We start from the raw sequence: 24,375 nt of genomic DNA on the forward strand, positions 1-24,375 counted from the left end.
CTTGTCTCCAGAATTAACCCGGGTACTAAATTGAAGGCCGTGGTCGCTCAGATCATATCCACATGTAAAGGTCCTTCATTTGACTAAGGAGGCTTGTCCCTTTAACTTGCAAAGTGGGAATGAATGCAGGCCCAGGTGCAGATTTGCCTGCTGTTTTGCATTGGTACAGGCTGGGACCTACGGAATATTTTCATTGCTTACCTTATTTATTTTACTTTCCCCCCCCAGGTCTCAAAACACAACTGCCTTGTTTGTACCCTGGGCAGCTGGAAACAGTTGCAGCATCTTAGCAGAGTGCTCTGGGATGGGAGTTGGTGATCCTTATGGGTCCCTTCCAAACTGAGGCGTTCTGTGTTGTATGTGAATAAATCCAGTGCTGATGCAGAGTCAGTGATGTGAGGACTCTCTCACAGACCGACATCCATCCTTTGAGTGCTGACAGCTCAGGAGGAGAACTTACACACCAAGGCTTTGATTTTCTAGGCTGGGTCTGTCCTCACCCAGACTGTGCCTCCTTCCTGAAAGTGCTGCTCCTGCTGCAGGGATGGTGGAGCAGCAGCTTTCTGATGCAATTCTCAGCTGGGTTGTTCAGACATTGGTGCCACTCTGGGCTCTCCTTACTACACCCGTCTTGCTCCTGCGGCACCTCCTGAACCACAGCAGATGATTCATTTCTGTTTGGAAGCGGGGTGGACAACCAGGGGCTGGCAGAGGAACCTCTCAGCTCACTCAAGTTCCATCCCCAGGGTGGATACTGACTTTGTCTAAGGCTCGTCCTTTCTTCACCTCCTGCCAAATATGCTTTCACGCTAATACTTCACCCAGCTGGCTAATTTGGCCTTTGAAATTATCTCAATAATGTCAGGTACTTAAAAAAAAACATTCCCATCCCTTTATAAATATTATAATCTGGATGTGCAGACATTGTTTCGGTGGTGTTTGGGATCTGTTGTATTAAAAGAAGGAGTTCTGCAGCGCTGTGCAGCGATCCAGAGCGGAGCATAAACAAATCCTGTGTCAGGCTCAAACAAGTCGGTTGACTTTGAGGAGGCAGAATGTAAATGCCCAAGTCAGGAGAATTAGTACCTTTTGTAACATTGCAACAAATGCAGGGAGATCGTTCCTGCTGACAAGCCCGAAACCTTTCTCGTTTAAAAGAAGGAAAAACCAAAAGAAAAAACACTTTGGAAAATGGGCAAAGACGGGGTTTGGGCAAGGCCTGGGCAAAGGGCACCTGGTTTCCAGTTAAGGATCCATCCCATTCTCCTAAACCACCTCTGAACCAGGGATAAAATTAATACGTTTTTAAGCCCTTGTAGGTAGACCTACCTGAGTTCATGGATTTCAGGCTTCAAGTAGCAGCTGACAGGTCTCTCCTCTTGGAGTCGATGCGTTTAAGAAGGAAATCTGGCACATTCCCAGCTTTGCAGAGCAGGGAGGGGCTGTCTGCTCCACTGCTGGCATGGTTTCACATCCAAGTCTCCCTTTGCTGACCCTTGTCACCCGTTTCTTTACCGGAATTTAGAAATCTATGGCTTTTAAGTGATAGAGGTCTTGAAAATATTTTTTGCTCTAGTGGGTTTAATATGCAAATAGTGGAACGCAGCCAATGGTCCATCTCGGGCAGCCTGATCCTGGAGATTGCTCCATAAAGGTTTATTTCAGCTATTAGCTGCTGTGCCAATATTTTTCTTACAAGAAAGGGTAATGATTTTTGCAACCTAAAATTGAGGGTTTCACAGGCTACGAGTGGAAAATTGGCAGCTGAGCTCATCTGCTGTAGACTGAAAGGCTGTGGCAGAGGGAAAAGAGTTAAATGAAAAATATAATTCTTCAATAATAGCTTTAGAAATTTATGTTGCTATTTAGCTCTAGAAGGCACACCTAAAAATATAGAATAAAGGTAATAATTACATAGACAGACCATATGCACAAAGTTACAGTTGTCATGCTTCTCCAGCTCAATAAATTATTCTTAAAATTAGGGATGGCAAATTGAAATGAGTTATTGGGTTTTAAAAATCTCACAGGACCTTTAAAATTCCTGTTGTCTGGAACTAGCACACAAAAGTTCTGATTTCACCTGTACTCAGTCCGTGGTCTTTGGGTGTTTTTTCCTCTGAAGCACTCACAAAAGGAAGAGGAAGTTAAAAGGTTGCTCTGTCGTGGTTCCATAGAGCAGTGGATGGTGATTCTGTAATCCTGTTTTGTTTCTCATTGAATTGCCATAGTCCTGTAGATTTTTCTTTTTTTGTCAGTTGTTTAAAAGGAAAAATACAAGAGAAGCTTTCTCTGATTATACAGTTTGCCAGTGTAAGAAATAAGTAATTTTTAATCCATTCTAAAAATAGTTTCCTGTGCGACTGCTTTAATTATTGCTAAGACGGGGGATTTGTGTATTTTTTTCCGTGAGCTTCTGGGTTAAATAGTGGATTTCTTTGGTCTGTTTACTTGACACGTGAGGTGAGACAGTTTTTATTCTGCTGGCTGTGTTGGGTAGGGAATGCTGAGAGGTGGAATTCTAGTAGAAGTATATAAAAAATAAATAAATAAAGTATCTGTTCCTTTGCACCTTCCCTTTCCACAATATAGAATTACAGTGAGGCTGAGGGTAAATCAGGAACAGGGTAAGATGGAGATGAGAGGGAGGCATGGCTTATACAAGAGGAACTGAGTATATTCTGAGCCTTCATTCTCATCCTGAAAGGTCTCTTTTCCTCACTGGAGGAAAGAGATTCCCTCAGAAGTAATTAGGTCTTTTATGGTTACCTTCCTCTCTTGGATCCTAGTTTGAGATAAGTTAAAGCTCTAATGTTTTCGTCTTTGGCTCCGGAGTTGTTTTTAATGGATGCCAAACAACTGGGATTGCTGAGATTGTACTGAGCAGTCCTTATGGAAAAGCAAAATTAGCCTCGTAGCTGGTAATAGACCTGGGAGAAATGGAGATTGATGTGAGTTTCCTCATCTAATTTTTTCTTAAACTGCTGTGCTGGTGAGTAGAATTGGAGAGGGGGAATCAGTGTCTCATTTGTGGCTCTTTGAAAGGAAAACTTCTCGATGCAGATTTTTCTTCCAGGATGTTTATTTTTCTCCTGTCATGCTTACCCCCAAACCTTGCTGTGTTTACAGAGTGCTTTTGCTGTTGTAGGATTCCTCCCATGTCTTGTTTCACCATGTATCCTGTCCCTTTTGTGTGCAAGGAGCAGGAGGTTGCACTGCATTTGATGGGACTTAGCATAGAGGTCTCTTCCAGGAATCCCAGAACTTGGGAATTCAATTTTCTTAGTTCATAAACTGTGTAATCCTTGTTCTAAACTGGGTGGATTCTGAAACAACAACAAAAATCTGGTTTAGCATTTATGTAAGCATAAAGTATAGAAAATTAGGAGGTTTCAATGCAAAAGGACATTCATTAAATCTTCTGTGTGATGTAACAATAGAACTACAGCAGCAAAGGAATTTTTATGTAAATCCATATTCCAATCACAGATAAAGAAAACAATGCTCACATTTAATATTTAGGTGGTTTTTATGAATTATGATCAGGTATGATTTTAACTGATGTGATTACCAGAAAGCTTTGTTTTATGGTCTTAAGATTTCTTTATCTGCTGTTTTGTTTTGCAGTATTATGTGCCAAGAATCTCGCAAAGAAAGATTTCTTCAGTAAGTATGTCCTAATTGTGTAACTTTCTGCTCTGGATTAATCAGATTTGTTTGTAGATGGTGCATTACTGTGGTGGCTCCTCTGTGTGTGTCATTTGCTCTGTGGTTCCCCTCTTGCAGGAGCACTGCATTACTACATGAGTACATGTTACTCTGAGTTGTAGGTTGTGTAGAATTTAGGGGTGAAAAGGCTGAGGGCTCCCAAGTTCCAGGTGAAGGTCTGGCTGATGATACCACAGTCAGTCTGCTGCTCACAGCTCTGTGTTGGGGGGTACCAGTAGCATCCATCTCAGAGACAGGATTAACTAAAATAGTTTTAGGATAATGGCAACTTGCCTTTCTTGGAGGGGGGAGCAGAAGCTCATGCTGGCATTATCTTAGAAGAACCAAAACAAAGGGCTGTGTTTAATAGCACCTTTTCCCTTCTACAGGACTTCCTGACCCATTTGCAAAAATAGTTGTGGATGGGTCAGGTCAGTGCCATTCCACTGACACTGTGAAGAACACGTTGGACCCCAAATGGAACCAGCATTATGATCTGTGAGTTGGTTATAAGGTCATAAGTAAACAATATGCCAGAGATTTATCTGGAAGGCAGGGTTGGCACTGCAACTTTATTTCGTGTTAGCAACAGTTGTTCACATTTCATAGAAACACAGAATGGTTTGGTTGGAAGGGACCTTAAAGCTCATCTAATCCCACGCCCTGCCACGGGCAGGGACACCTTCCACTAGCCCAGGTTGCCCCAAGCCCCATCCAGCCTGGCCTTGGACACTTCCAGGGATGGGGCAGCCACAGCTTCTCTGGGCAACTTGTGCCTCACCACCCTCACAGGGAAGAATTTCTTCTTAACATCCCATCTAACCCTACCTTCTCTCAGAGTACTGATTTTTTTTCAGCAAAAAATCACCTGTTAATAAAGGGTTGGTACTTTGCTTTTTGGTGTTTCAGTCCAGAAATATTTGCATGTCAGGTACACAGCACAAGTGCTTGGAGTGAGCTCTGCTGGAGCAGTGGCATCCAGCTTTTACAGGAGACTGTCCTTGTTGTAATGATTTATTTCCTTCAAGTTATTAGAACCATAAATTCTAAAGTTTTGTCTGTTAATTGACTTGTTGTTTAGCTTTTAATGAGGCTGGCTGTAGTTAAATTCATGCTGCAGCAATATCAATTTCCCATACTGTGTGAAATCATTGTGCAGTAATTCATTAATAACAGCATTTCGGGCGTAAGCACTTGTGTATTTATAATAAAGAGGCATGACTGATGTACTAAAATGTGTCAGAATTTGTACCAATTACAGCATCGATTCTGTGGAGTAAAAAGAGCTTGTTATTTCTAAAATTACTCTTTTAATATGTGTTTTTCTAGATATGTCGGGAAAACAGATTCCATAACCATCAGTGTATGGAACCATAAAAAAATCCATAAGAAACAGGGAGCTGGCTTCCTGGGGTGTGTCCGACTCCTCTCCAATGCCATCAGCAGGCTAAAAGATACTGGATGTAAGAGCAATTCCTACCTGGGGTGATCAAGAACCCTCCGTGCCTCGTACCTGAGTAGTGAACAGTGTTCCCACCCACCCCTTCCCAGGGCTGATCTCTCCCATTCTCCTTTGCAGACCAGCGTTTGGATCTATGCAAACTCAACCCCACGGACACCGATGCTGTCCGAGGCCAAATAGTGGGTAAGAATGGTCTCAGCTACATTTCACCTGCTTGGTAAATCCCCACAGGGACAAAGGTTGTGTTAAAAAAGAAACCTCTTCTTCTGATTTTAATGGGATTAAGTTACATAACCTGGAAATTTTCCTTGTGCTCCCGTGCAGGAGTTTGTTTCCTCTCAGTTGATGATGGGAAACTGTTAAAAAGAGGGAATGCGTCTGGCAAGGCTTCTGCAGCAGCTCTGGGAGGGTAAATGCCACTGTGACACTCAAGCATTTGGCCAAGGTGACAGGCAGAGGGAACCTTAGGTGGAAAAAAGGAACTGGAGGAGCTAAGAGAAATTTTATAAATTTCTGGTTTAATACATTTGACTGATGTAACCCCTTTCCAAATTTCAGCAAGGCGGTGCTAGTTTTACAGCTAATTCACCCCACTTTTGCTGCCCCCACCCAAGCCAAGTGTCTCAGTGATATATAAATGTATTTGGCAAACCCCAAATTCTCACCCTAATGATGACATCTAGTGGTGAACAATTTTTTTCCAGCTTCCCTTTCTGGATCCTCATGAAACCCAGATGTAGAACCTGACATGTTTGATATTTACAGAAATAAACTCAAGTTTTGAGGGGATGAGCTTCTGGTTTCTCTTCTCCTTTTTAAAAAAATCAGTAATGCTTTAAGATTATAGAAGGAGTTCTGGTAAGTGAAGTGCTCTCCTGTGTAGGATAGAGCTTTCCTTAATATTTTCCCCTGTAAAAATGTGGATTGTTTAGCTTTTTGTTGTTTGTAAGGAAGCAGTTGCTCTTTTATTAACCTGAGTTTGTGGTTTTTTTATTTCAGTCAGTTTACAGACACGGGACAGAATAGGCACAGGAGGTTCTGTAGTAGACTGCAGAGGGCTTTTGGAGAATGAAGGGTAAGGATTGTTTTCTTTGCACTTAATTAGAAAAATGGTTTATATGTGGAAAGGCTGTAATTAACATGAGAAATATTAAATATCAGTGTGACTAATATATTACCTGGGAATATGTATCCACTATCTACTATCAATTATCCAGAAAGTAAGGATAATTACTTGAAGAAAATAAGCTTAACTGCTTATGGGTAAGACTTGTGGTTTTTTGTTACCGGTGCTTGTGGCACTTCCCTGAGAAATTTGGGTATTAAAACATTAGGAAACCGGCACAAATTGGGTTAAAAGCCGCAGCGCTTGACGTAACAGAGAGAGAGAGAAACACTTATTTCTGCATTCACTTCTCCTGTGATGGAAACTCTTGAAGTTTCCCCATTTTCAGAACGGTTTATGAAGATTCCGGGCCGGGAAGGCCGCTGAGCTGTTTCATGGAGGAGCCGGCGCCGTACACGGACACGACGGGAGCGGCCGGAGGAGGCAACTGTCGCTTCGTGGAGTCCCCCAGCCAGGAGCAGCGGCTGCAGGCGCAGCGGCTCCGCACCCCCGAAGTCAGAGCCCACGTGCAGACCCCTCAGAACAGGCCCCACGGGCACCAGTCGCCCGAGCTGCCCGAAGGCTACGGTAGGAGCGTCCCACGGCTGGAACGCTGAAGCCTTTTTAATTTTTCTGAAGATTTCAGAGAAACAAACAAAACAAACCCAAAAAAACCCCCTCCAGTTTTAATGCACGGAAGGGGGTTTACCTGTTGAAACAAGCAGCAGCCACGTGCACCTCGTGGACTGTGTTTTGGAAGAGGAACTGAGCAGTGCAGATGGGAGTCTGAGCCTGGCTAATTATCTGGCTGTGCCAGGGTACACTGAGGGGTTGGTGGTAAATTAAACATGAGGTTGTGGTATGATGCTGGTGCAGAGGATTCACTGCTAATCTTGGCTGTGTATCTGGGGAGAACGAATGTAAAGAGCTCTTTAAACTGGAGCAGTATAATGCTATTTTTTCCTTCCCCCTTGGCATGTTGTGTAGGTTCGAGCCCACGTTTGAGAAGAGATGAGGAAAATATAAAAGCAACAAAGCAGCCAGTAGTACAGAAGATTAGGGAGGAGGGGATTAAGGAGAATCTAAATCGCAGAAAAGAGCACAGCAAATCTAGGAGTAAAGAAATCTAGTTTGGGGGTTTGGGTTGTCTCAAAATCTAAAAATAAAAACATCAGCTAAAACATGTTGGTGCATGGATCTGTGAGTTTCAAAAGAATGCTGAAATGTGTAGTCAGAGCAAATTTTAGAAGGACAAACCGGTCCATTCTGCCAGAGATCAGGGGGATGGCTCCAGTACTTTCTCCTACATCTGACAAACAAAATATTCTAATGGCTTTAAACTGTTTACTCAGATTTTTTTTCAAGATTTGTAATTTAAAACAATCTTTCTTCCTTTTTTTTTTTAATAGAGCAAAGAACAACGGTACAGGGACAGGTTTATTTTTTGCACACACAGACTGGAGTTAGCACATGGCATGACCCAAGGATACCAAGGTATGTATTTATAGTTAAAAGTGAGGGGGTTTTGGGATGTGTGTGTGTGACAGGATGCTGGATCTTTAAGAGTAAAGCTCTGTGAAATGGGCTGTCTAAATTTAAAGGGGGAACTCCCAGCAGAAGAGTAATTTTGGATCTTTCTAATTAAGTTTTCGCCAGATATCAAGGATTACTCTTTTTTGAAAGAAAAAATTATTTGCTTGTAAATCATGTAAAACAAAAGGAGGAAAATATGTAGCCCTTCAGGAATTCCTGTTTGAAAAATTCTTCCTAAAATGTCGATGTGACTGAGGTTTTTGGTGAAGCTACAAATCTCTGAATCTTACCTACTTTTTTGTATGAAAACAGTTTGGACTGCAAATTGAAGAAAAAAAAGTCTACTTTCTTAAAATAATTGTATCTTGAGTATTGAACTTGCAACTATTGCTTTATTATTGCTCACTTACGTGTAACTGAAGCAGAGATTGTTATATTTAAACTTGAAATGGAGTTGAGGTTTTTTATGCTTTAGGCCAGTGATTTGCAGCTGGAAAATTGAATCCTTCACATGATTAATTTAGCAAAGCCTCTTTAAACCTTAACCTGCAATTAATCCAGGTCTTTGTAAGCAAGGTCTGGTACTCTTCCTTGAGGAGCTCTGGATCTGGGCTGTTCCATGGACCACCTGCACACCAGATTCAAGAGTAAAACAATAAGTTTGTAACTCTCAGCTGCTGCACTGCCTGGATAATACAGGGGTGTGATACAGGATATTAGAGAAATGATATAAAGTAGTGCAGGCAGAAGTGTTGATAAAAGCACAGTGTATAGAAGGAAATGAAAAATAAAGCTGAGAGAGAGGCAGAAAATAGCTGATGTTAGATTAGCTGGTATTGTTGGGAAAAGAAATGATAGTGCTTGTTCATTTGTGTCACTCCTGTCAGGCTTGTGTGCCCAAAGCCTTGTCTCTTCTTCAAGTGATCTGTTCAGCCTAATGAAAGGTTCTGCTGCTTCTCTGCCCAAATCCCAGAGCCAGGGTTTCAGGACCAGCAATATAAGTGGGCACAGCAGTGTCTTGTGAGTCACAGGTCACACTTATTTTAGTTAAAGGTGACTCCTTCTTACCAGCTTGTGGTGCAGAAACCTAACCTTGGCATTCAGCAGAGATGTGGGTTAAAACTTGCTGCAGTCAGATCTCTGCAGTACTTTCAGATGCACAGCTGATCACAGCAAATGGTTCCAACCATAATCTTCTTTAAGGAGCCTAACAAGGGCTTGTCTGTCTGCTTGTGTATCCCCTTGGCTTATACTCACTGTGACACCAAGGAACCTCCGGTGTACAAAGCATTTCTACCTTTCTAAAGCCTCTCAGTTAACTCATTTGTACAGAAGTTGCACGGTTAGATTTAGGTAAGGAAATACATTAAGTGCTGCCTTCAACCCTGAATCCATGCCAGCTGTCTAGAGAATGCTTTACTTAACAATAGTTTTTGTGCCTAAAAATAATCCTCGGGTTTCCTTCCTCCCTTTTCTTGCCACTATTAGTGTTTCCCTCTCTTAGGAGGCTGGAGCCTAATCTTCAATTTCTTAGATGTAAATACTACATACTGAGTTCAAACACTACCTGGAAGTGATACCTGAAATTTATTTAGGGTGAAAGGGGTGAATTTGTTGGTAAAGCCTTACTATAAGTGATTTATCAGTCAAATAGTTAGGATTGAGGGTTCTTATGTCTAACTTCAGAGGTGATTTTTATTTTTTAAGTGACCTTAGTATTTGGCTGCTTTAGCCTCTAACTGATGGGGTGTTTGGAGACTTTGGTTGGTGCAGAGGCCTTTGTTTAGTTGTTTGGTTTTCTGCACATGGGTCTCATTAGCGTTAATGGGAATGTTTCTGTGAAATTTTTGCTGTGGAAAAAAAAAAGTCTTTTCCTCCTTTTACAGCCCTCAGAGTCCCTGTCAACACCTAAATGTGTTCTGTCCTTCCCAAGACTTGCATGGCCTCACTGAGCACCAAATTCATTCCTCCTGCCCCCTCTATGTAAAGTGGTTTCATCTTAACTTCAGATGTGCATTAACATCTTGTTTGCTTTTCTCTTTAGAGACCTTAACAGTGTGAATTGTGATGAACTGGGACCTCTGCCCCCAGGCTGGGAAGTCAGAAGTACAGTTTCAGGAAGAATATATTTTGTAGATCACAACAACAGAACCACACAATTCACAGATCCACGACTACATCACATCATGAAGTAAGAGTCTTGCCTGATAAATAATTCATGTCTGGTTTGGATTCTTAAACCTTGAATTTTTGTCCAGTTTTAGCTACAGTTTGAGAGTCATGGGGGGCTGAAAACCTGAATGATAATGATGCTGGGGAACAGATGCAACCAGTGCTGTACTCAGGGTCTGAGCATTGGTCCTCAGTGCTGGTTTTATCGAAGTTTTTTGCAGAAACTCTTCAGAAAGGTTTTGACTCTGCTCAGGTTTAAGGGAGACCTTGCTTATTTTGGCACAACACTAATCTCTTTAAGCTGGCTTGACAAAATTTCCCCCAGCAGTGCTGGAGCAAATGCACAGTTCTGGAATTGCTGGGGTGTGGGGTTGAGGGTCTGCCAGGGGTTCCCCATCACTCAGTTCCTGCCTGTGTGGATGAGCAGTTCTAGCTCTGAGCTGATTGTGCTGGACCTGGACTGGCTCAGTGTTCCCTGGAGCTCCAGACAACAGGAATATAAAGCCAGCTGGAGTGTGGTCAACTGGTGCTGTGCACAGCCAGTTGGGGTTTAGCAGGATTTAGTAAGATCAAGCTCTGCATCATGCAAAGGCAGCTGAACTATTGTGGAACTGACCCTGGAAGCAGTGCTGCTTGTGCCCAAGATCAGACTTTTCCTGGATCTGACTTGCCTGTGCTTGAAACCAGCTGGGGAATCTCTGTAGCTGAAAAATAATTGCTTCACAACCCAAATAAAGCACTGATGGATAAGGATAGTTGAATGTATGAAGCTGCAGCTATTTGGGACAAGTACATCTTTCTCTTTTGACACCCATAGATGCAGTATTTTTACTGTGTTGGAATCCCCAGCCTCATTTTACATGGAGCTGGAATAAAATTAGTTGCAGTTGTTAGACAGTTCCATTTATAAAGCTGTTGTTTGTTCCATTAGAGATCTCTTTTTGTGTTAAGCTCTTGAAAGTTGTCTCCATATGGGAGAATGCCACACAAATTTAGACAGCATTCAGTGATCATGCTCCACAACCTTCCACAGTTTATTTGCCTATAAAAATGGAGCTCAAAAATGCTGAAACTCTTTATTTTAAATACCTGTGTTCCTTACATCCCTGAATGTTGGGTAATGATGCTACACAAATTACTTAATTAAAAAATTAGAAAATTAAAAAATTCACCTGAATACACACTTGGGAAGCTTAATCAGTTCTTCCATCATTGTTTTACATATCCCTTATTGTTATGCTTCCAGAATAAACATTTTCCTTTTCTTTCAAAGCCATCAATGCCAGCTAAAAGAGCCCAGCCAGCAGCCTTTGCCAACTCCAAATGAGGGATCACTGGAAGAGGGGGAGGAGTTGCCTGCACAGAGATATGAAAGAGATTTGGTACAAAAGTTGAAAGTCCTTAGACATGAGCTCTCTCTTCAGCAACCTCAGGCTGGTCACTGTCGGATTGAAGTATCCAGAGAGGAAATATTTGAGGTATTTCATTTGTTTTGCTACTAAGAGCAGGTTTTGTCACTCAAGAATTCAGTAAAACTGTATGTTGGTTATAGCAAGTTTTCTCATGAGAGGGGGAGTGAATCCCACTCCCCACGTGGTGCAGAGTTGTCATTGGAGTTTGCTCCAGACTGGCACTCAAGCACAATCATGTCTTCTGTTGTTGAGTAACAATCCGTGTATTACAGAAATGCAGAAATTTTAATTGCAGTATTACAGAAATCTTAATAGACTTAATTACAGTGAGGAAATAAAATATCTAATTGTACAAATACCCCCACAGGAATCCTACCGTCAGATAATGAAGATGAGGCCAAAGGACTTGAAAAAGAGGCTTATGGTGAAATTCCGAGGAGAGGAAGGCCTGGACTATGGAGGAGTAGCAAGGTGAGATTTGGGGGTTTGTCTGACACTTATGAACTGTAAAATTGTCCTTTAAGTTCCCTGTGGCTGATACCATTCCCTTTTGAGTTATCTGTTAATGGTGTGTGTAAGTTATTTGTGGTGTATTTTACAGGCAGAGGTTGTAGCTTCGGTCTTTGTATCATGGTAGATTGGAAAAGTGCAAGTTTATGATTTAATAGTTGTCCCACTGAAAGTCATGAAACTGGAAAGTGTGATCAGCTCAGATTGTGAGGTCTCTCAGGAGGTGTCCAGACTCTGAAGTCGGATCCGGGTCACGGAAACCATTTAGTTAAACACACCTTTCTGATTTCCAGGGCGCATTCAGGAGAGCCCTCTGATCTGTTGGAGCAGCAGTGGAGATGAACTAATCCCAAACAAAGGCTAAAATTTTAGCGAGGACTTGCCTCCCTCTTAAAAATAACAATAATTCCCTGCGGGTGCCTCAGATCTGAGGTTCTGGAGCTGATTGTAGCATCAGTGAAACGCTCACCTTTGTGGTGGCTCAGGTGCTTTGTGTACATTCACTGAGAAATTTCTCAAATCCACAAAGGCTGCATTGCCCACTTAGGTGTCCTTCAGTAATCAATCCCTGGACAAAGGAAGGAAACTGGAACATTCTGAGCTGCCTTACCCGAGGCAACCTTGGGTGGCTCCAGTGTTGACATCCTGTTGCCCTGATGTCTTTCATAATTGCCCATTAGTTGCAGCTGACTCTTTCAGATCAGTACAGCTCCACTTCTAAGCATTAAAATTGATATTTCTCTCAGAATATTTTGGACCTGGGATGAGTGTCCAAATTTAACAACAAAGAGGTATTTGTCAGGGTGAGGTGGAAGGTCAGAAATAGCTTTAGTTCCATTCTGGTCCTTGTGTGTTACTGAGAGAATTTACCCAACCCTTCCTCTTTGGTCTCCATCCCTCCTGGCCTCTGCTGAAAGCAGAGATTCTCTAGTCACCAAACTGGAGGGAAAACAGCTTTTCTAAAGATCACCAGTGATTGAACTGATTCTAAACAACAGATTTTTGGAATACTTCTTTATCCCGTACAGGTTGCAGGGGAGCAGATCATGTAGGCTGCAAATAGCTGAACTCTGTACAAAGTCAGGATTTTTTTGGAAGCCTGTGTTGTTCAAACTCAATTAGTTGATGGCATTGTCTGACAGCTTGCTGTAGCTTCTCTAATTGATGATAATCCCTTCAGTGCTTCTAACCTAAACCAAGTCTGCCTGTGAGTGGAACAGGACACTCTGGGTTTTTAATCATACCTTTTTGATCTGCAAATGGAGGGCAAAATCAGAATGATCTGATTTTGAAATAAACATTGCACCCTTCTAAATAAGTTGCACCCTTCTAAATTTTTTTTTTTTTTTTTTTTTGGGGCAGAGAGTGGTTGTATTTGCTGTGCCATGAAATGTTGAATCCCTATTATGGACTCTTCCAGTACTCCACAGATAATATTTACATGCTGCAAATCAATCCAGACTCTTCTATCAATCCTGTAAGTAGTAATTTCTGAGTGACATTCCTGCTTTAACAGATGTCCCCTGCAGTGTTTTATAGCTGTTCTTCCACGAAAAGAGTTTAAACTGGAGGGTGAAGCAGAATAAGGTGGTGTTAATGTTTTATATTGATATGGTATGGAGCAGAGGGGTTTTGTTCAGAGATTAAAAACATGATAAAGGAGGTGTCCTTTGATCAGTACCTGATTTCTTTGAGACTCCTCAGTACTGATTGGGATGCACAGTGATTCTGAGAAGACAAGACACAGATGAAATTCATCTTCACTTTGAGCAGTTGGTTGTGCACACAGCATTGCATTCCCAGCAGTGCCCACCCCGTGACTTTTGGGGATGTATCCGTTGCTTGCCCTTTCTCAACTACACTCCTGTGCTTGCTTTTTTTCTTACTGGAGGATTTATATTGATGCAGACCCTAAAAGGAGCAGCAGTTCTGTATTAGTAGAGGGAATTCTTCCTGACATGACATTTCCTGACATTTGCACTGGAAGATGAGGGAGACTGGAAGAATGTCAACCATAGGACTTACACCTCAGTTTTCAAAAGTCAGTTTAAAAGGAACATGAAAGGAATGAAGGAAACAAGCACGTGGCCTGCTTCCTCAAGAGCAAATACATTTTGATGGTTAAACAAAGAATAAACTAATTTGTTTGGAATTGTCGGATCTTCTTGGATCCTGGGGATTTTACAGGGATTTTCTTTTTCCAAGTTTTGCCCTTTGAGAGGTCTAGAGGACTCGAATCCAGTTTATTAATTAAGTAATGCACAGAGACTTGTTTGAGGTATTTAATCATTTTGGTTGTGTTATGAGGGCAAACGCTGTCTCTCCTCCTGCCTGGAGGGTTGCAGGATGTACTGAACGTTCCACCGAGGGCGCAGGTGGAGCCACAAGATGTCAGTGTCTTCCCAAAGGCTGATTCCCTTTCCTCTCTCTCCAACCTCTCCTCTCTCCCCGCAGGACCATTTGTCTTATTTCCATTTTGTGGGTCGGATAATGGGTCTGGCTGTGTTCCATGGACACTATATCAACGGGGGCTTCACGGTGCCCTTTTACAAACAGCTTCTGGGGAAGCCCATCCAGCTCTCTGACCTGGAGTCTGTTGACCCAGAATTACACAAAAGCTTAGTCTGGATCTTGTAAGTACTGCATTTGTCAACAGTCTCACTGTGGAGAAAATGGGGTAGAGTTTGTTGGCGATAGTGAGATAACACCTTACAGAAAATATTTGCAAAAACCTGTAATGGTGGAGATCTGTACAAAATCATTAAACTACTGCTTCCGTGTCAGAAAGCTCAAGGTACTTGAGGAAGAGTTCTCATTGCAACCTCTATATTCACTCACCTTGCAGTGAAGTAGATACTAAATTGTTAAACATTGCATGGGTGTGGTAGAATATAACATTAGCAAAATCCAAACTTGGGACAGAGCTCTGAGGGGAAGTACCACTGCCTTCAAAAGAAAACCAACTTCAATTAAAATTAAAATCAACGGAAGTAATTTGGGCTTCTATGTGCTTACAGCTCAGAACAAAATCCAACATTCAGTGTAGCTTTGGGACTCTTCAGCACTGCTTTGCATTCCCTCAATTTCTTTTCCTAAATGCTGTTTGAATTTTGTGTTTGAAGTTACTGATGATGTTGAGTTCACGGCGTGTGATCTCTTCCCTAATCTCACTGATATGTGACAGCAGATCAGATTCCTGCTGGGTTTATGTATATGTGTGTGGGAGGCTTCTGTGTATCTGGTTTTATTCATTATCCTGAGTTCTGCTAGAGTTAGATGGATGTCCCATATCTGATGAGGCTCTTCAACATGCTCTAACCTATACAGAAATAGGTGATTGTGGCAATATTCCTCTCGTGTGTGAAATGCAGATGGGTAGTTAGTAGGTTTAGCTTGAAGACTACCTAAGTGTTCAAATACCTGTCAGCATCACCACTGAGAGTTACCAAAATATCAAAAACAGTGAGTTTGCCCTCTGTCTGTCTGTTCCCAGAGAGAATGACATCACCCCCGTCCTGGACCATACTTTCTGTGTGGAACACAACGCTTTCGGGAGGATTTTACAGCATGAACTCAAACCAAATGGCAGGAATATTCAAGTGACAGAAGAGAACAAGAAAGAATATGTCAGGTATTGCAGAACAGAAAGACATCCTGCCAATGTAGTGGAAAGGAGGTAGTAAACAGATTCATTTTTTGTATAGAGGGAGATTAGTGAAACGAGTATTTTGGGTGGAAATACCCGAATCATAAATGACATGAATGTTTTCACACAATGCCCTATTGTATTGCCTGGGAGGATGAAGCTGTGAACTGTACACTGGTTTTTCTGTTGATGGTGCAATAATTGTTGATGGTGCAAAGAACTGATAAGCACTTCTTTCATAATACAAAATGTGTGTATTAAAACAAGTTTCTTTGTAAAATGAGCGTTTCCCAGGTCTGCTGCAAATATCCCAGTCTCATCCAGCTCATCATCCCTGACTTTTTCTTTCCCCACCCCCCCAGGTTGTATGTGAACTGGCGGTTTATGAGAGGAATAGAGGCACAGTTCCTGGCTCTGCAGAAAGGTTTTAATGAACTTATTCCTCAACATCTCCTTAAGCCTTTCGACCAGAAGGAACTTGAGGTATGTTTTATCCACATGGAGTATTGTTTTGTAATTTGTTTGATCCACAATCAAGCACTGATTAAAAAAAACCAAACCAACCAAGGAAAAAAAACCACCACAAAACTTATTCCAATTTACATACCAGAAAGCAGGGTATTTGTTTAACCAAACCCTTTGTGGTTTATTTTAGACATTCTTTGGATTAATATTATCGAGAGGGCTACTTAAACAGGGAAAGACAAATACACCATGGTGTCTGTGCAAGGACTAATGCTCAAGGCAGGTGGTCTGAACAGGGAGGGAGCACTGCCAGTTTGAGGAATTGTTGGCAAGACCTGACATGTTACCTACCCCAGAACTTGCTTTGTCCAGTAACTTTTCATGCATGGCTGTTTCCATATGCACACAGGACATGGTTTACAGGGACTAAAATAGAAGAGTAGAGCATATACAAAAGGAAATAATTTGTTTTATTATTAAATCCTGAGCTGCAGAAGGCTCTTAAAGTAATACCTGTTACAGCAAGTTTTCTTTGGTTTTGCCTTTTTAAAAAAATGAGGCAACTTGTGGAATAGCAAGCCTTTGTGGTATTGGAGCTTTGTGCTAGTCAGTCATTCATTTTGATTAATCCCACAAAGTTATTGCATTCCATTTGCTTAAAAAGGCAGATTAGAAATCCATTAAATATTTCAATACTGTCCATGTCAGAACAGTCACAACTGTCCTGATTATGTGCACAAGTATAATTGGGTGCTGCCTTGGTGGCACAACAAGGCTGCTGCTGAATGGCAGCTCTCAGAAATGTGATCCTCAGTATGGAACAGTATGGGGAAATTTAGAATATGACACGTTTTGTTTTGAGGGATGAAGTTTTCTCTGTGCCTTTTATTTTCGTTGATGGGGAGGTGGTTAGATTTCCTTTTTTTATTTTTTTGCAACCTGGCATTATCTGGAAAAGAGATTGAAGTGATATGTCTGGTCTGTGTCAGAGCCTCTCACAAATGGCGGCAGAAAACAGATGAAAAGTTTCTGTAGTTTGGTGTGGAACAACAAAGCAGCTCAGATGTTCCCACAAACCGAGCAGGATTCTGTCATAGCTGTTATTGGCACCTCTGGGACAATCCTGCATCAGGACAATGATGCTGTGTCAGGCAGCAGATGGCTTGTCTTCTTCCAGATTTGTGCTGTACCCTCATAAAGAGAGGCTGTACCTTTCAGGTAACATAGATTTAATAAAGCAGGTCTTGCGTGGCCCTCTGACTCTAGTTTCTTGTGAAAAGTTCTAGTGCTGGTAATTCATTGCAGTTAAACTCAGAGATTTACTGCCTGTCCTATACTGGCTTGGAGTGCTACCTTGCACCAAAAAGCTGCTTGAAGCACCTAAACAATTCCAGGCTTCACGTGACGTGGTTGGATGTGTGTTTTTATAACCGTGCAATGACTCTGAATGTTAAAGCGCTTCCTAATCTTCCAACAGCTCATCATAGGAGGGCTGGATAAGATAGACCTGAACGACTGGAAGTCCAACACCCGCCTAAAGCACTGCATGGCAGACAGCAACATCGTGAAGTGGTTCTGGCAGGCGGTGGAAACCTTTGATGAGGAGAGGAGGGCCAGGCTGCTGCAGTTCGTGACGGGGTCGACGCGTGTCCCACTTCAAGGTTTCAAGGCTTTACAAGGTGACTGATGTGGAGGCCGAGTTAATCTGTGGGGGGGGAAAGAGATAAAAGCCGTGTGGTATTTACGGGCCCCTTGTAAAGTATCAGAGTAAGGCTGATACTTAAGCACTTTGCAAACTTCCGAGCCTGAGAGCAGAGTTACATTTGTCAGCAGCTCTGGGGCTGCTGGACATTGCGGGAGGGAAGCTGGTAAATCTGTTACCATGCCGTGCTTTGGCTGGTGTTAGTACTGGCTCCTCAGTGTCCTCCAGTGCTGTGGACTGATGTTAAAATCATTGCATGCAAACATCCACATGAATATAGAGCTGACTGAACGACTTTTTCATGTGAGAATTGTACTCCCTTCTTAGTTTGGTAACAAACCATTGGACTTTAAAGCAAGATCCTGGAAGTCTCAGGTTTTGTCATTGAAAAGGTGGCAGTGCCTTGGCTGTTGTGCTCTCCTGATCACATTCCATTTGTTGGCTGACAGTAAATTGATGGTCAAAATTAAAATATATAGTTGTGGTTTACAAGGAAAACCTTCTTGCACTTCATCTTTTCATTTTTGAAGGTGCAATTTTGTTAATACCAAATTTAGCAGCTTTCCAAACTATCAGTCTGCACATTGATTGTCTTGAGCAGCCCTATTGCATCTGCCATCCCTTCATCAGCTGCAAATATCTCTGCAGATTTAGCCCAGGACATACATGGGTTTGCAGCTGGAACTGTAATTTCCTCCCTTGCCTTTTCATAAGCAGCAAAATTTGTGTGTGTGAATGATGTTTTGTTGAAGTGCATTAACTAGAATGTCTGTCTAAGGTTCTACAGGCGCTGCAGGACCCAGACTGTTTACCATCCATTTAATAGATGCAAACACAGACAACCTTCCAAAAGCCCACACTTGGTAAGATGGAAACACTGTACAGCAGTGCTTGCTCTCCATTTGTCTTGATTTAAAGGAGTCATCTCTATTTGTACTGGGTATGGATTAGCCATGGGATACACATGGATGACTCCAGGTGTGCTCTGTTAGCTTGGAAATATCTGTACTCTGCAGTCAGCAAAATAATTTCCTTTTCTTAAAACTTGATTTGTCTTCTCTACTCTCTGTGGTTTTCATTTATCCCTGAGTTGATTATTCTGGATAGTGAGACATTTGTAAGTTTACTTCTTTATTACAAAGCTACATCCTTGTCAGATGTCAGACGTCAGGAGCTCGTGCTGTTGGTGCAGTATAGGCACAGCCTGAGCCCTTGCACGGAAATCTCACTCCATCAGAGGCAGGAAATGGTTTCAGCAGCAGCACAGACTGTCTGCAGGCAGGGCAGGGAGCAGCCCTGCCTCATGTCTTGCTTTATTTGCGAGTCTCATGCATCGGCCTCCTCCTCTTCCTCCTCCTCCCAAATGCTTCCCTATTAAGCTGTGCATTCCTGCTGCAGAAATAGCTGTTTTTCATCTCGTCTCCTTTGGCCACTGAAGTGGCTGAGGCTTTCTTTGAGTTTTCACAAGTTCTATCTATATGTAGCTGCTCCAGCATTTTTTTCCCCCCCAATAAATATTTCAGATTCACCAGTGTGTTGTTATTTCCCCTCCAGCTTTAACCGGATCGACATTCCGCCTTATGAGTCATATGAGAAGCTTTATGAGAAGCTGTTGACAGCTGTGGAAGAGACATGTGGGTTTGCTGTCGAGTGAAAAAGCAACCAAAGGAAACAGATGCTAGCTCATGGACCACCAAATCAAAAGCTAGAAGAAACTTGCTGTGAACTTCCTGCTAAGCTGTCTGAAGCATCAGAACTCTGACAACTTAGAGATGGGGCTGTTTCCCTTCTGCCGCTGGTGGATGAGGGGTGGGGGGTCGGGGCTTTTGTTGGTGGTTCCCAACTCTGTTTTCTCCCCTTTGTTACAATAACCCCTTCCCTCTTCTTCCATCCTCCCCCCCCCCCGAAACGAAATGCAGCCAAGTTCAGCATTTGGCTTTGGTTACACAGGATATTCTGCTAGATTTGTAACACATATTGTGATAGAGTGAGCGACCTGTGGGGTTTTTTAATAGGAGAATCAAAGTCTAATTAGGAATGAGCTTAATTTGCTGAGAACTTGCAACGGGGTAGGTGCACCTGGTTAGTTTGTCTTAAATCAAACTTGAGCCTTTGTAGAGTCCAGCAGGTGCAGAGTGTCTGACTGGCACCAGAATTTGCATTGCACATTTTAAACACCTGTTTAAAAAGTAAAACTTCTAGCAGAAAATACCTCCATATGAACACTTAACTGAAAGGTAAAGAAATCCAAGTTCTGCCTTAGCAGGAAGCTCCCAGTGGAAGCTGTGGCTCACCTTGAGAAAAGTGAAGGAATCTGAGACAGCTTAAATGGTATTGAATGGTTTCTTTTTGGTTGTCCTGGCTGAAATCTAATTGTTTTGCACATGAAAACAATTATTTCCTCCTGCAAAATTACTTTCCATAGTTTGTTCAGATGTAAGTAGGTTGCAGAGAAGCCTTGTGAGGAGGAGACAGAGGATAAAGATCCGCTCAGTCCCAGAGCTGTGATTTCTGTGCCACTGTTTTACCCGAGATGCATTTGCCTGACTTTAAATTCTAAAGACTCACATGGAAATCACTAAAAGCCAAGTTAACAGAGCAAACTTCTGCTTCAAATTTTTTGGCCTTGGGAAAGGTTTATTTGGAGGTCGAGGTAAAAGGTGAACTATATAGTGAGTACATTTCAAATGTTATGGAAAGCTATTGGAAGAATTTATGACTTCAGTTCTGTAGGGATGAAAATTTCTCCAGAGAGCCATATAAGGCTATTTTTTCAAATATCTGAAACTAATATTAAAAGGTTTGTTCTCTAACACGGGGGAAACAAAAGCAAATCAAATACCTGAATCACTAACATTTTTTCCACTTTGCACACCAAGATGAGACAGTATTTTAACAAATAACACGGCTTCAGAGAGACCCAGTTATCTATCAAACATGTCTAGACCTAAGTCAAGCAGACTTGCTTGTATAGGATTTTTTTTCTTTGGCAAGCCTGATATTTAGAGAGATTCATTACTGAAACATTTAACAGATGTTATGTTTATGGAATAGTGCATTGAAATTCAGCTGTGGGTAAGAGATCGTTCTTAGGAGACGTCTACTGGAATACTTCTATTTTGTCTTTTTTTAATTCAATTTGATAATAGCTTTAAACTGTGATAGGACAGAAAGTAGACACGTGTCAAAACCCTGGCATCTTTCTCTGTTTTGTTTGTTTGTGGTTTTCTTTTTGCCATTGACCATAATTCTTGTGATTTGCTGTTGGGAGTAAGGGTTGCATCGGAGGTTTGAAATTGTACCATACAGTGAGATTTGCAGGGGGTGGCTGAAGATGCTCATCCTGCAAAAGACTCTACAGGAGAGACCTGTTCAGACCCATGTTCTATAGGGATCTTTTGGCACTTGGGGACCAGTTTCTGCAGTTCTGGTTGTTGGGACGTAAACGAAACCACACAATTCTTGCAGAGAAGAGAGGAAATGCAGCTGTGGCAGAGAGCACCTGTGTGGTCTCGGGTTGAGCAGCAGAGTCCCCACAGCCCAGGCTTTTCCAAATGGCTTCGAAGTCAGACCTGTTCATAGAGTGTATTTAATCCTTTCAGTATGTTTGAATGTGCAATAAACCAGTCAGATAGGAAAAATGCAAAACGGATTATTGCCCAAAAGCTTTGCATGCAGTCTCATGTGGATTTTTCACTAAAGGAGTTTAAAGACCCCAAACCCAGATACTAAAGGCCAGCCCTAACAAAAATCCTATCACACAAGCTCTACCTGCAGCACAAGTGGCTCTGTGCAAACCAAGCAAGGTGAAGGGAAAAGTCCTTGATTTGGAGATCTGTAGGTCAAGTAGCTTTATGTCAATGACACAGTTGGCATATGATAGTTCCTAATGTCTTTGCTAGGTCAGTGTTTTATTGAATGCACAAAATAAGATTAGGCAAGGATTGTTGTTCCGAGAAGTCCGTCTGTTTTTTGCTGTATTTTAAAGCCCTTGTCAAGGTACCTCCTCCGTGCCGACGGTGACGAGAATGGGGCACTGTCTTTTTAATTATTTCAGTTCTCTTTCCAACAGCTTCACCACCTCTCCCATCGTGTTGTCTTTGCAATTTCGTGCCACTTCAGTGACGACGAAGACATTTTCTGTCTTGTTCTGTACGTGCGTTTGAGGCAGGCCTTAAAGCTGGTTGGGTGGATGGAGGAGCAGCAAGAAGTGAAGTAGAGAGGGTTTGGAGCCATGGTTTGTTCTTCCCGAGGCCAGTTCCGAGGCCAGGGAAGGACGGAGTGCAAACAGGAGTTTGTGTGGCTTGAGCCAGCGGCTCCCGGAGGTCTCGGATAACCTCAGCTGTCTGAATTGGTGTGTCCATTCCCACTCGGTCTGCCAGCACTTGAACTGGTTGTTAACTTCTCAAACTTGCCCAAAGAATAACATCGAGTCCGGTGTCCATTTTGTCATTCCACGTCCCACCTTGTGCGCGGATACTCTTGGATCTGGCCCGAAGGGAATACAAGGTACAGCGTGTCTGTCGTTCCTGTCCTCACGGCAAACCCAGCAGCTGGTCCGTCGGCACCGCCCTGCCGTGCCCTGATCCTGCTCCTCAGCCTTTACTCTACGCTCAGGGATGTAGGAAAACCACCACTCTGCTCGTGTTTCCAACCGGGAAGAAACGAGACTGTTGGATGGGTGTGAGTGTTCACTTGGGCATTACGTCAGAGGAGACCCTGCTCCACAAAGGCTGCTCCAGGCTCCAGACGGTGCGACCGGCGCTCGCTCAGCAGTTTGTCCTCGCTTCGAGTCGAGGTGGTTCTAAAATCCAGCAGATTCTGTAAATTACTGATCCAGCCACCGGGCCCTCTGGAGCCAGTGCCCAGGTTCAGGGCCGTGTGGTACAGCAAGTTCCCAGAAACACAGTATGGATCTGGTTTTAATTTGTTATAATTTTTTTTGTTGTTGTTGTTGTTCCTCAACCACTTTATAATGTATTTTTTTAATTTATTATTATTTTGTAATGTCATGTTTTAAGTATTGCTGCTATCCTTGTTATTCTTCCCACTGTTTTTATTGCAGATTTATTTTGTGAAAGTTGTACACTAATGTTTCATTTTATGTCTAAATCAAAGTATTTAAAGAAATACTAGTTCTATTTAATGTGGTTATGGAACCAGCTGGAATAAACAGTGATTGTATAGTAGGCTGGACCCAGGAGGTCATGTTCATTTTTGTTACATATGCAATAAACTCACAACTTTAAACTCTTGGTATCCAACAGATTTTTTTGTTAAGGGTTGTTAAATTTTTTAAATGTATGGGAATCGAGTGGATAAAGCATGGAAATGCAACTGGTTTAACTGATCTATACGGACTGCCCAGATGAAAGTCCTCCCCTGCAGGCAGAACACTTTGTTTCATTCATTCTTCAGCTGATTAATTACCAGCCTCAACCTTTTTCCCTTCTTACCTTATCATTTACCCTGTTACTTTTCCAAATCCTCAGTTTCCAGAAGGAAATTATGATCTCCCCTTTAACGAGAGCTGGAAAAAGAGTCATTAACGCTGATGAGTCTCTGTTTCTCTGTTGGGGTTTTCTGTAATTATTAATATTTTGCAAGCGGAGGAGGACGGGTGCGAGTCTGAGTCGAGGACTCGTGTGTCCCCCTTTCAGCAGAGCCCCCACAGGAGATTCCCGCCGCCCCCCCGGGCACAGACCCCCATATGAGGTCCCTGTCCCCCGATGGAAGCCCCCGAGGGCTCCCTGTCCCCCCGCCCCCAGGACACACGTGCAGGCCCTGGCCCCGCCCCTTTCCCTCAAGCCCCGCCCCCTCCCCACGAGCACACCTCCCGCCCGGCAGGGGGCGTGGCGCGGCTCCGTCTGACTCCCTCCCCCTCTCTATGGTAGGTCGGCCGCTCCGGGCCCGCCCGGGCTGCCCGTCTCCCTGCGCCGCTCTCTCCGCGCCTCTCTATGGTGCGGGGCGGCGCGGTCACGTGTCGCGGGGCCGGGCGGAAGCGGCGGCAGCGGCGGTTAAATGAAGCGGGGCCGGAGGGGCCGGTGAGTGTGGGGGGAGTTCCGACACCCCCGCGGGGGCCGGGAGTGTCGGGGGGGCTCCTCCGTCCCCGCGGGGCCCGGGAGTGCCGCCGTGCCACCGCCGGGCGGACCGAGCGACAGAGAGGGCGTCCCTGGGCCTCGCCGGACCCCCGGCCGGGGCCTGCCCGGGGTGTCCCCCCCACCCCTGAGGGCCCGGTGTCCGTCCTGTCCGTCCATTCAGGGCCGGGTCCTTCCCCTCGCTTCCCTTCAGGGACAGGTCGTTCTCCCCCTGTTTCCCTTCAGAGCCGGCTGTCCTGTGTCCGTACGTCCGTCCCCGTGTCCGTCACCGCTCCCCCTTCCCCTGAGGCCCTCCCGCTTTCCCTCGGGATCGGGGACACTCCGTCCCCCCTGAGCTTCCCTCAGAACCGAGTCCTTTCCCTTCCCCCTCCTTCCCCTCAAGGCCGGTCTCTTCTCCCCCTCCCCGAGGTCATGGGGGTCCCCCCACCTCCCTCCCGGCCCTGGGGTCCCCCCCTCCCCCAGCACCGAGGGACACCCCGGTACAGGTGCTGCTCTCCGGGTACCCCGGGCCAGGTGTTTGTATTCGGGGATAAACCGGAGCTGGTGGGGGCAGGAGGATAAA

The 24,375-nt window shown here is 43.6% G+C and overlaps 2 protein-coding genes across 16 annotated transcripts in view; both read left to right on the top strand.

Moving 5' to 3' along the window:
• The window catches only part of SMURF1 (SMAD specific E3 ubiquitin protein ligase 1), a 45,574-nt gene extending 22,609 nt beyond the window's left edge, over positions 1 to 22,965 (top strand). The window contains exons 2-18 of one of the 4 annotated variants that reach the window (XM_027743019.2): positions 3,628 to 3,666; positions 4,098 to 4,206; positions 5,038 to 5,171; positions 5,288 to 5,353; positions 6,170 to 6,245; positions 6,610 to 6,863; positions 7,685 to 7,769; positions 9,853 to 9,999; positions 11,254 to 11,458; positions 11,760 to 11,863; positions 13,265 to 13,379; positions 14,357 to 14,535; positions 15,396 to 15,533; positions 15,911 to 16,031; positions 17,491 to 17,692; positions 18,494 to 18,578; positions 19,270 to 22,965. In XM_027743019.2, coding sequence (XP_027598820.1) covers positions 3,628 to 3,666; positions 4,098 to 4,206; positions 5,038 to 5,171; positions 5,288 to 5,353; positions 6,170 to 6,245; positions 6,610 to 6,863; positions 7,685 to 7,769; positions 9,853 to 9,999; positions 11,254 to 11,458; positions 11,760 to 11,863; positions 13,265 to 13,379; positions 14,357 to 14,535; positions 15,396 to 15,533; positions 15,911 to 16,031; positions 17,491 to 17,692; positions 18,494 to 18,578; positions 19,270 to 19,369 — 2,159 coding nt within the window. In that variant the 3' untranslated portion in view covers positions 19,370 to 22,965. The remainder of the gene's footprint in view (positions 1 to 3,627; positions 3,667 to 4,097; positions 4,207 to 5,037; positions 5,172 to 5,287; positions 5,354 to 6,169; positions 6,246 to 6,609; positions 6,864 to 7,684; positions 7,770 to 9,852; positions 10,000 to 11,253; positions 11,459 to 11,759; positions 11,864 to 13,264; positions 13,380 to 14,356; positions 14,536 to 15,395; positions 15,534 to 15,910; positions 16,032 to 17,490; positions 17,693 to 18,493; positions 18,579 to 19,269) is intronic. The other 3 variants (XM_027743020.2, XM_027743021.2, XM_027743022.2) reach the window with 3 other exon arrangements.
• Positions 22,966 to 23,692: 727 nt separating this feature from the next.
• Positions 23,693 to 24,375, top strand: part of RNF216 (ring finger protein 216) — a 77,174-nt gene continuing 76,491 nt past the window's right edge. For 5 of the 12 annotated variants that reach the window (XM_027713209.2, XM_027713215.2, XM_027713221.2 and 2 more), the window contains exon 1: positions 23,728 to 23,759. The gene's annotated coding sequence lies outside the window, so the exon portion shown is untranslated. Of the gene's footprint in view, positions 23,760 to 23,864; positions 24,013 to 24,375 lie in introns of those variants that run through there. The other 7 variants (XM_039381465.1, XM_039381466.1, XM_027713210.2 and 4 more) reach the window with 5 other exon arrangements.

This window comes from Pipra filicauda, unplaced genomic scaffold, assembly GCF_003945595.2.
Source record: "Pipra filicauda isolate LSUMZ 115617 unplaced genomic scaffold, ASM394559v2 scaffold226_size1812527_pilon, whole genome shotgun sequence".
NCBI classification, from domain to species: domain Eukaryota; kingdom Metazoa; phylum Chordata; class Aves; order Passeriformes; family Pipridae; genus Pipra; species Pipra filicauda.